The sequence below is a fragment of the Epinephelus fuscoguttatus genome, linkage group LG10 (assembly GCF_011397635.1).
Source record: "Epinephelus fuscoguttatus linkage group LG10, E.fuscoguttatus.final_Chr_v1".
Lineage (NCBI taxonomy): Eukaryota > Metazoa > Chordata > Actinopteri > Perciformes > Serranidae > Epinephelus > Epinephelus fuscoguttatus.
Window position 1 is genome coordinate 40,006,685 of NC_064761.1, and position 12,021 is coordinate 40,018,705.

General features: G+C 44.4%; 1 protein-coding gene across 5 annotated transcripts in view; it reads right to left on the minus strand.

The window, feature by feature from the left end:
- The window catches only part of palld (palladin, cytoskeletal associated protein), a 71,078-nt gene that overhangs the window by 8,935 nt on the left and 50,122 nt on the right, over window positions 1-12,021 (minus strand). For 3 of the 5 annotated variants that reach the window (XM_049587307.1, XM_049587310.1, XM_049587311.1), the window contains 5 exons: window positions 4,584-5,264; window positions 3,602-3,746; window positions 3,197-3,298; window positions 1,530-1,562; window positions 277-498 (listed from right to left, as the gene is read on the minus strand). In XM_049587307.1, coding sequence (XP_049443264.1) covers window positions 277-498; window positions 1,530-1,562; window positions 3,197-3,298; window positions 3,602-3,746; window positions 4,584-5,264 — 1,183 coding nt within the window. The remainder of the gene's footprint in view (window positions 1-276; window positions 499-1,529; window positions 1,563-3,196; window positions 3,299-3,601; window positions 3,747-4,583; window positions 5,265-12,021) is intronic. The other 2 variants (XM_049587308.1, XM_049587309.1) reach the window with 2 other exon arrangements.

Consider the following 12,021-nt stretch of genomic DNA (forward strand, 5'->3'; position numbering starts at 1 on the left):
ATCACCATGCCATTAATGTGCACAGAGCCAGGCAGCCAGCCCGGGCCAGTGTGTTCTCCTGCAAAGGGCCTCCCCTTATCACAACACAGAGCATATGTACAATATCTGCACCCTCCATCATCAGCATCACACATCAGCAACTCCCGAAGCCAGGGAGTCATGCCATCATCAGTGCTTCAAAATGACCATCTATTGATAATCACCACAGCATCACCACCAACAATGTTTAGTCATTCAGGGTGATGAGATTGTTTCCGTGACTGTTCAACCTCCCACCTTTGGTTTGGGGTCTCCGTGGACCTTGCAGGAGAAGGTGACTGGCATGCCCTCGAAGACTTTGTAGTGTTTGAGCTTCTGGTCGAAGGATGGTGCCACCCCCTTCCCGGCTGAGTCTTCATCGTGCTGCACGTCGTCGTCTGATTCCTCCACGGGAGAACGCTCCAGACGAAATTCAATCTCACTGATCAGGCGCTGCTCAAAGCTGGACACTTTGTATTCCTACATGACAGAGAAGGAGAAAGAGAAAATATTTAGAGACAGCAGACAGTAATACTAGACTAGGTTGGCGTGATCACGTGGCAGTGGCAAGCATGTGTAAGAGCGTGCGGAAAGCTCTCAATAAAACCCTGTTTGCCCTATTCCACATTTTCTACACACCCATTAACCTGTCTTCATTGTCACCCCAACTACCAACTTTCTCTCAATTTCCTAATTCTCTCTGCCCAGATGAGCCACTCCTCCTCCCCACCACCTCCCATCAATCTCTCATCACTGTAGCTCTGCTGAGGCAGAGAGAACATCTGCAGAGCGGCGTGGTCCGATGACACATCATCACACAGATAATGACAGGCCTCGGGAACAGCTGCAGAACCAGCATTTATCCTCAATCTGCCACTCATAACGACAGCAATCACAGAAGTAGCCCATCCTGATCTACTGAGGTATTATCCTGTAATAGCACTGAGGCAGCTGCTGCAGCATGTTCCTTTTTACATATCTAACAAAGTAATATTCAATTATCCCTCCTTTCTAAAGACATAGCTTAATTGCTTCTTAAATCTTGAACGCAGATTAACATTGCGGCATGCATTGCGTGATGGAAACAAGATAGAGCTAAGTGCAGTCTGTGTATAAACCAAACATGCTGACAGATACTTGTGTTGCAATCAAGCTCCAACATGCTTCAGTATCTGACTGAGTTCAAACTAACCATACTAAACAACAACAACCTACTGTAAGAGGTGCAGGGACCAAGTTTTACACATGCTCAATCAGTTCTGTTCTGTTGTGTTTACAGACACACCTGCTTGTGAATGGACTACACAGTGAATACAGAACCACAGGGACCGAAAAACAAACTGATGCCCGTTGTTTTCCATTTGTTCCCTTATCAGCTAATCCCCAGTCCTGACCCTGCTCAGGACAAAGTGAACGCACCCTAGCTTTTAGCGTGACTTTGTGTGCACATTTTACACAGAGTGAGTGAAAAACCGGGAGGTGACAGAGAGAAACAAAAAGGTTTCAAACACCTTTTGCGGAAAATGGGGAGATGGCTTGATTTCCTGTTGAGAGAAAAAAGTGGTTTTGTGTGTTGTACCATCACTGTGCATCACAGTTAGTCTGTATGTGTGTGTTCAGTGTGTGTGCATGTTCAATCTTACCTGCTCCCAAAACAGAAAATTTAAATTCACATGCTTCACCATGAAAACACAGTTTCTCACGATGCATTCCCAGGCTCAGAGCCATGCAGTGCTGTAACGCCACAACCAATCAGATTGCTCGTCATGCCAACAGGCTAGATCACACGAGGTGGCAGTGTGGACACGACTTGTGTTCTAATGGTGTTGCCTAAACCTGCATTGTGACTTCACGTAACAGTGTGTGTGGCACTGTGTCATTCAGAGCCCCTTCATTCTGCTGTCATTTTTTGGTACAATTTTAAGTAACAATAATAAACAGACAGTTCACCTCCAAATCAAAAATACATGTTTTCCCTTTTACCTGCAGTGCTATTTATTAGTCTAGATTGTTTTGGTGTGAGTTGCAGAGTGTTGGAGAGATATAGTCCGTAGAGATGTCTGCCTTCTCTAGAGCACCAAAAAAATCTATTTGAAAAATTCAAACAGAAGTGTCTCTTTCCAGAAATCACGACCCGTAAACTTGGGATAATCCCCAGACCTTGTTGTGAGCAGTTTTATGTGGGAACTATTTTCTTTACACTTAACTACACCTGCCAGCTATATCACTACATATAAGGAGGCGTGCAGCTACTCATGATCGTGAGGTTTGAGTTTGTGACAGCGCGAAATGTAAACATCAGTGGCATCCTCCTTGGCTGAGCTGTAACGTTAGCTAGCTCAGTGGTGCGAGGTGAGCAAGCAGTAGATGCAGGCTTCCTTCTGCTCAGTGATACAGTTGGTGGGTGTAGTTCGGTAGAAAGAAAATGGTACCTACATGAGACTGCTCATAACAATGTCTGTGTGTCATCTTGAGTAACTGGGTCATGATTTTTGGATAGAGACATTGCTGTTGAGTATTTCAAGTGTATGTTTTTGACATTTTGAGCACCACAAGTTTATCTCCAACACTCTGCAACTCACACCAAAATAATCTTGATTGATAGACAGGACTACAGTAAAGAGGAAAACATCGACAAATAGTTTCTTCCATGTGTGAATGAACAACCAGCACTGTGTTGAGGTGCTACACTCTCGCACTTCCACAGAACTACCTGGTGGCTCAAAGTCGGACAAACGTCTATGTGAGCCTTCAAACAGTGTTACTCAGCAGCATGTTTGCAGCAATGCTGGTTTCCACCAGTTTGCATAAACAGAGCTTTTTATGGAGGGCTCTGGAGGACTTTGCAGTGTTTATACCCTGCTTTCATAACTTGTTCTTCAACAGTGTTTACAGGGACTGGGGGGGCAGGAGTGAGGGGGGTGCGCTGTAATTCAACAGTATATAAACAAAAACCAGTGTGTCATGAGATAGGAATGACACCAGCAACGTATCGGTGGACAAAACAGAAAGGTGCTTGTGTCGTGTACATGCAACAGTGGGAGTCCTGGAGGAAAAAACAGCACAGCTAGTGTTGTGTGTTGGTCAAACACTTCCATGCCTGTGTGATTTCAGGTGAGTGTGTACGTGTGTGATTTTCCTCTCCAAGTGTGTGGATCCTGATAAAGAGCCACCGTACCTGTGTGACCGGCTCCTCCTCTGTCTCCTGTGTGTTTAAGACTGTGGCAGCGTTGTCGGCACCCAGCAGTCTGCGAGCCATCTTCTCCTCATAGGTTAACCTCTGGAAGCAGGGATTAATGGGATCAGCCGGGGGTTAGTTTGTGAGTTGCAGAAAACACTCATACACACCATCAGCTAGCAACTGTATCTTGTGTTAATTAGGGATGTAATTATTTATGGAGAAAACATTTGAATTTATTTCAGGGTGCATGGCACAACAAGATTAAATACACTTTTATGGGTAGTTTTTTTTACATGAATAGTTGTATGACTTGTTAATCTGTGTTAATGACATGTGATTGCCTGCAAACACACAGTTGTTTCAGTAATGGAATAAGGCTAACACACACACACACACACACACCTGTTGACCATTGCTTATGCGCTCCTCTTTAAAGCGCAGTTTTCTCTCCAAGTCCTGGATGACAGCGTCCTTGGATCCTTGGATGTCCGAGTCAGAGGCCATGCGGGGCGTCTTGGTGACTGAGGACTTCCTGGGGAACGCTTTGCTGAAAGAAGGACAAAACAGAAACATTTGTCAGCATTACCGCCGTGACACTCTGCTCTGTGACGCACGCACATTATCTCAACGTGTCGCAGCTCCTCTTCCCTCTGCAGCTCCTTTTGCTCCCACTCTGGCTCTCTCATATCCACCCTTATCTGGACTTGTCCAGCTATAGCATTCCACAATGTGTCTTCTTATCTCTCACAACTGCGGCAGGAATGCCAGGGTGAGAGGGGGAGGGCAGAAGTGAGTGAGGGGCTGATGAAAAATTACTGGCAAAAACTTTAAGGTGGAATGTCCTTGATGGAGGGGGGAAAAAAATCAAAAATTTCTCCCTCCTGGACGGCCATCAGAAGAGAATTATCTAGACAACAGATTTTTATCGGCTAACTTAATATGCAGAGCTCAAGATTGAAATCCAGCAACCTATCAGTCCACATGAGCTGCGCAAATAACTCTCTGAAGTGATAGATCTTGACAGCTAACAATTACAAAACCAAAGTCTGAGTGTTTATTTGATTTTTGACACACCTTTCACTCTGGGGTCATCTTGTATATTTTCTTCCTCTGTGGGTGCTAAAGCTCTTGCACCTTTGTGTCTATGTGTGCAGGTTGTGTGTGTTTCAAAGAAGTCTTTAGTTAGCGTTTCCCTGTAAACATGCTGTATAAAAATGTAAACATGTCATATTCCATCTAGCAGACATTCCGCCTCTGGTTGCCAGCAGGTTTATCTGACGAGGAGCTCAACTCGCCTGAGACACATTGTGTATAAAGAAAACACTTACGTAACTTGACAGACACTGTACAGAGAGCTGTAAAAGTGCATGTGAGGGATACTTACACAGTGCCGTTGCCTTTAGGAAGGCCCAGGGCGTTGACTGTAGGACTGCCGGGTGAGGAAGGCGTGGAGGGCAACACTGAGGACAGGAAGCTGGAGGCTGGAGATGGAGGGACGGAGGAGAATGGCGAGGACATATCTGAGAGGGGTGGAGACATGGGCATGGGCGGAGGGGGAGGAGGTGGAGGTGGTGGAAAGTCTTGGACGGGGCCTGATGGAGAGGACAGGTTACTGGAACCGAAGAAGGGCGGAGGTGGAGGTGGGAAGGAAGGAGAGCTCGGAGACTCCACACTGCTGGCCTTGGTGAAGGGGGGCACGGTGACCCTGGTGAAAGGCTTATGTGAGGTGGGAGGAGACAGGGGGGAGGACAGGCTGGACCCTGAGGAGCCAGAGGACTGGGTGACGTAGCCCGCTCCACTGGGACTCTGAGCAGCAATGAACTGCTTGGGCCGGGCGTAGTTGAAGGTGCTCGCCTGCATGGTTGCGCTGCTCTCCAACTCCTGGAAGGAGGGAGGAGGTGGAAGAGGTGGAGATGACGGGGCAGGTGGAGGCACTTCCTGAGATGGTAGCTGAGGTGGAGGTGGGACTTCCTGGTTCTGCTGTTCCTGCTGCTGCTGCCAGTTGGCTGCTTCCTGTTGCTCCAGTAGAATCTGATCCTGCAGCTGCTTCAGCTGAGACGCGTTCCTGTGAAGCAGAAGAATGGTCGTCAGTGACAGTTATCACAAACGAGAGTGTTTCCTTAAGGAAGTGTCATTCAGGCCGTTCTCTACTGCTACGTACTGCTTCTACATATACTCCGTGGTGTAGTGGAGGGTAGACACTAGATGCGTAATATTGGATTTTTTGCTGATATCCGATATGCTCCTATGTAACAACTCATTTGACTGATAACCGATACCAATATCGAGATATCCACTTTTTTCCCTAGTCTCTTATGTCATACTATGCAATTATACTCTCTTCGTGATGGCCCACCAGCAGGCTATACCCACTTCTTTTTCTGTCTGTTTACAGTATACACACATATCCACAAAAAAACTCTTAGAATATAATACTACACCGACTTCCTTCCTGGTAATCAACACATAGTAGTACACCCACCTCATCAACTACAACTACACCACTACCTATTAGGGATGTTACGATCCATCGATCTGGATCAATATCGGTTTAGTCATCAATGATCCAATATCATCAATGCAGAGTAAAAACATGTTCCATATCATCATCTTTACCTTTAGTTTGAAATTCTGTGTCACTGTCAAACAGCAGCAGGCAGATGGCAAGCAGCCAAGAGAAAGATAACGAGGATGTAGCTATTAACTCGGGAATAAATAAGCAGTGGAAATATTTCTGATTTCAGAGAAAATACAGGTCAACAGACAGAGCACGTGGCGTATGTAAACAATGCCATTAAGGGATAAAACATGATGTAGCGTTACCTGCCTGCTAACTTCTGACTGCAACATTAGCTCCTCTGTTTCAACGTCAGGCTGAAATGTAACTGTGGGACGCTGTGACTCAAACCGACGGTGAGTAAGAATATTATGTGTATTTAAGCTATGAGTTGTGGAAACAAAGTGCATGCAAATATATGCAATGCAAACATGCTTAAGCTAATAATGAGTGACTAGCAAAAAAACGTTGTTTTGTCTTAACAGTAATTACTGAGCTGAATTTTATGCTTCTGAAGTTTTAGGAAGAATATTACAATTTTGGTCAAAATTAAGAGATTTGTTTCAGAAAGGTCCTTCTGACAGAAAGCCCGATATTTAACTTAACCCATGTGCTGTCAGTATAAAGTCAACTTTGTTGCACTTACAGATTTTGTTATATGGGCATATAATAGAGTGTGCCAGTAAACCCGGAACTCTGTTAGCGCTTTTAGCACTTCCGGTTCTCTCGTCTAAAAGTCAAAACGTTTTTTGAATGGGATTTTGGTAAAATGCCTCAAATAAGGTCTATGGTTGACAAAAGCTTAAGCGAGTTTCAGGTTTTGTTTTACGACATAAAACACGTCAGTAAATACCCTACTTGTGAATTCTGAAACTTTTACGTGTCGTAAAAAAGGCGGTTGCTAACAAGTTGCTCAATACGACTACAAACCCTGTCGGGAACATTAAATGTCATCACCCCCGAACAGGCGAGAGTGCTGGCAGTCCGCCATTACAGCTTCTTATTTAGCTTAAACAGTCCGATTTCCCCATTATACAATGTTTTTAAAAGAAAGCGGCCGAAATCAGTTGAAAGCTTAGTGGCGGTGACATCAAGCGTCATGCGACCGTGGAGTAGTCATGTAGTCTGTTAAAGCCTAACATTAGCTTTTTACTTCTGGCGATCGCATTTAAGCTTCAAATGCGGTATGAAAGGTGTTCATATGTGAAGATTATCTCGCTGAACAAAACCTGTAAGTATCATAAACTTGTGTTAGCCACAGAGCTTATTTTCTGACATAATCCAAAACGCAATGCAAAAATCACATTCACTTTCTCTTCAGGGAACCAGCGCGATGCTAAACTTCCGGGTTTTGACATCAGCCCTGGCACACTCTATATCGTCTCATATCAATCGCAGGCCCCTGAATCGCATTGAATCAAGACCGTATTGTGGCAGACTTTGAAATATTGGCACCCTACCCCTACTGCGTATACCTACAAAAATGAATGCACCGCAATTTATGTTTAACTCACGTAATTATAAGCCAGTAATTTGTGGTGGTGTATGGGTCAAACAACACAGGACTTTCCCTCAGGAGAACAGTGTTTGGAACAAGGTTGGAAATTAACTTTTTAGTCCATCTGCCACGACTGATGGATTCTAAAATCTACCAGCTTTCAATAGTTACCATTGTTTTTTGGCTGGTAAGTGACACAAATCCAGCAGCCACTTGCATATTTTACCAGCATTTGACTGGTGAATGGTGCTGATTTCCAACCCTGGTTTGGAACAGTGTGAAACCAAATTAACTTTGAGTTTATTTAAGGAACATACTCACCATGTTTTTCCTGAACCTACCCTAATTAAACCTAACCTACTTAACTTTACATAACATCATTTGTTGAGTGTTAATTCTCATATAAATTGCTGTATGAGGATACGTCGCATACTTTAAAGGGGGTCTCTGTAACAAACTAAGACTTGTAAAAATGTTACAAAATCATGCAGCTGTTGTTGATTTATGCATGACTCCATCGCCTGGTCTGTGTCCAACTGTAGTCAGAACACAACTGGCAGTAATGTTAGATGCCAAAAGCAAGCATAATCGATGAAGAGCTAGAATGTCAATCAAAGTGTTGGCCAGAAAATTGTGAACATGTTAATTATTAAAATACTTAAAGGATTTTGTGGATGACATCAGCACGTAGTCGTACACTGATGGTTTTCAACAGGAGTTAAAGTGAACTGTTTTTCCTCTGGTCTGAAGGTGACAGATTGTCAGGCCTGAGGGTTCAGGCAAAGTAGTGTTATGTGGACAAATTGTGTGTGTGTGTGTGTGTGTGTGTGTGTGTGTGTGTGTGTGTGTGTGTGTGTGTGTGTGTGTCAGTGTGTGTTCTGGGAAGGAAACTGCTGCACCAGCAGCACGAACTGATAGGTTATCAGCCTCTAGCCTCTCACAAAGACTTGCTAAAAAGCCGGCCTGTTGACAATACATCAAGTATGGTAAAGGAATCATGAGATAAGTGTAGCAGTGAGAAAAACAGTTCTGTTCAACAGTGTGACAGTTTACCCTAATGGAGTGTAAACTGGTGTGAGCTCAGATATGTTTTTCTATCTGAACCACACGGTTGAGGTGTGGCTCCTGGTATCTGAATGGCATTGTGATGAAAGAAAAACACAAATGTCATGCAATGTGGTGTCATTTTGCCAGGGATGGGTCCTGATGATGAAGCATTATGTTTTTTCACAGAGGTGTGGTTGCCCAGTCTCTCCCCCAGCTTGGTTGATTCACGTCATTGTGGGAGAGAGGGAGGTTAGAAATTTTGCAGAGCCATCAGCTCAGATCTACAGTTTTTGCTTTCTTGAAGCATCACTGAATCAAGCACCAAGAGGGCTTTAAAGTGGACTAACTTTGTAAACCACAAGACACAGTGAACTCTAGAAGCTCTCCTTGAGGATCAGGAGGACGTGGGTCTTTGGGAAAGTTATAAACCTTCAGAGTATACAGCTATGTGTATGTGAGACTGATGAGTTCTTCATAGGCAGCCTGTTCAAAATATACTGTGCATCCCAGTGGTGCATGTTGTCAGGAGTCCACCAGGACCAAGTTCACGTGCCCAAATCTGTTCCAGATGTTGAATAATCAGCGGAGTCTTTCGACTATTTTTCATCTGTGAGAATGCAAAGAAGACCCCCCTCCTTTTAACTTCCCCCCCCGTATCCATCTGCAAACAACACCAGTGAGTATTTCACAAAACTGACAGTTGTAGCATAGTGTAACAAATCCACCACACACTCCAACAGCAACATGACTGATTAGCCTGTCTTAGCCTGTTATTTCGGTCATATGCTCCCTTCAAGAGGAGACTTCACATGCCCAAATAAATAGTCATTAATTCATAACTGTTCATTGCGATCATTCCAGCTTATAGTGACCTGCTGCTGTCCTCACCGACCGCCAGAGTGCAAAATCAATTCAGCGTGTCCCCCCTTCTCTGTATACATTTTTCTTTACATTCTCCAAAGCTCTCCTGTTCAGGCCTCAACCAAAAGAGTGCTTTTACAGGAATAGTTTGGCAGCTCGTGAGGCTCGCTGCGCTCTGCAGCGGTTTGATTCCTTTTTTGGCTGTGTTCTTGGAGCGTCAGGCACAAAGCACCCTGCCCGTCTGCTCCAGCAGAGAGGAAACACACTTAATTTCCTCGAGGCCTCATCCCTCTCAACCCGACACACACCGCTTTACTGCCTCAGCATGAAAGACCCCAAAGGCCGTTGAAGCTTTTTATCTATGTTTTTGACATAAATGCTGTAAGTGTATGAGCAGAAGGTAGAGTGGATGTTATCCAGCTTTAACTTACATCATCTCTACTGCCTTAAAAGGTGCTTTCTATATAAAGTAACTACGGCTAAAAAAGCACCTTCATTCATCACAAAGCCAGACTGCTGAGCAACCCTTTACGTGGTATCATAACATACCGGTACTCTCTCTCTCTCTTATAAAAGAAATCCTTGATTCAGGAAGTAGAAAGAAGAGATCCCTCTGCATTCCAGTGTGAAGCATTTAGGGAGATGTATTGGCAGTAACAGAATATAATATCCTAAGTATGTTTTCTTTAGTGCACAATCACCTGAAAATAAGAATCACAGTGTTTTTGTTATCTTAAACGAGCAGTTTACATCTACATAGGAAGTGGGTCCTGGTCTATGGAGATCGGCATGTTGCACTGCCATGTTCCTACAGTAGCCCACAACAGATGAACTACACACTTGCTCTAGATATTTTTATCATTTCGTTTTTTGCATCTTCCATTGTAATGAGCAGTCCCTCTGCAACGAGAGCACCAGAAAAACACCATTCTTTAAACATGAAACTGCCTCATTCAGTGATTTTACAAGCTTAAATCACCAAGGCCATTTGTTTTTGTGAGGAAGAAACCTCTTCAGGTAACTCGTCTCCCAGTATAAACCACTCAACACTGAAGAAACTCTAACCAGGAGAAGTTTCAGCTAGATGCAGTCTGCAATCTTAACCACTAGATGCCACTAAATCCCCCTAAAGCCTACACACTGGACCTTTAAAATGGCATCTGACTTACATCTAATTACAATGCAATATAATAAAATTCTGATTTTGTCAGATTAGATTAGCCTCTTATTGAGGTGTTTGGCATGCTTCATATTTGCAGGCGCATGAAAAGGTCAGCTTGTTTAATTTGCAGCTGCATGAATCGTTTTATGACCCACTTAAGGATTTACGTCAAGCGAAGGTCATCCAGACTCAGCGACCCTCCAGCTCTGATCTACCAGACCGCTTTGACCACAAAGAGCACACCACGTCCTGCCTTTTCATCCCAGCTGTGCTCTAAAACAGCCCACCCCCTGCCTCGTGTAAATGATTATAAGATATCTACAAATGGCCTGAGAAGCAGAGCAGATCTCCATCACTCGCTCTTATTCTTTGTCTCTGTGGCGGAGACTTGGGACTGAATTAGAAGGGAAGTGTTCCTCTGTCGCTATGCCAACGGCCCTGTGTTTTGCTGTTCTGGTCCGAGCCAACTGGCCCACAGAGCGCCGTGCTCCGCTGAGAGAAAACGCTCCAGCTCCTCTGTCTGTCATTCTGTAACACAGCATTACTCTTATGTCTCTCTCCCTCATTGCCTCTCTTTTTTTACTTTTGGTGGTAAAAATAGGCAAAGCAGTCCCTCTTTTCATCTTGAAAAATACTTTCCTAGGGCTGGATCCTGTCTGTAAACTCTTTAATGGGGGGGAAAGAAAGAAGGGTAGAAAAGGCAAAGAGGAATCTGGTGTGGAGTAACTTTGTCTCCAGTTTCTACATGGAAAAGCTCAATAAACAGATCCAGGAACAGCTTAACAGTAACTTAATTGAAAGAGTGTTTTACAGCCCAGTGATGTACACCGAGATGTGCCAGACGCAGCGGGTCTTTACCAGCAGCATCTTGCTTTAATAAATGAAGACCTCAGCATCTTAAATGGCCGTGTTTACTCGGTGCCGCTTGTTTGTGCTTCCTGAACAATAACGAGCTGGGCTGCGTGAGAAACTCATCCGCTGATCCACCGACCTACTGGAGCAAGCTGGGAGCAGTCTGAAGCTTTATCCGCCGCTCATCTCGTTAGCTCTGCAGCTGGCTGAAAAGACGGATTATTAGACCGGCCAGCTGTTGACAGGAAGCAGACGAGGAAGAGAACAGGAAGTGGTTGAGTGAACATAGGCTGTAATGAGGGGTTTCCTCCTGTAAACAACAACATGAGGGGAACTGAGGACTTGCCTGTTCTGTACAGAAAAATGGAGATTAGATGCACACAACACGACATCCAGGCTGTTAGGCAAGTGGAAAGCTTTAGTGGGTGTTTGTGGCTACTTTCAGGCTATAGGCCCCATTCTGTGTTTGAATCACACCTCTGTGTATTTGTTTCTGCAAACATCTGTGGCTCAGCAACAGAGTGACCTTGCCATTTGTTAATGATTTATATCCAAATAGTCAAATTGAGCTCCGGCATCACACCTACAACACAAACACAGGCGCCTGAGATCATTACACGCACAGTGCTCGACCCAAACCGTGACTCAGATAATGGGTTCACGACAGCAGAAATGCAAATCACCACAGCTGTGACGCTTACCCCTTCTCTGGTCACACAAAAACAAGGTGTGTCTTGTTTTTTTTTTTTTAAACACACACCTGGTTCATGGTTGCCTCACTTGTATTCGAGCATTGCGTCATCGCTTCAGCGCGTCAATACAAATTTGTCAGATGCCCCCAAGCT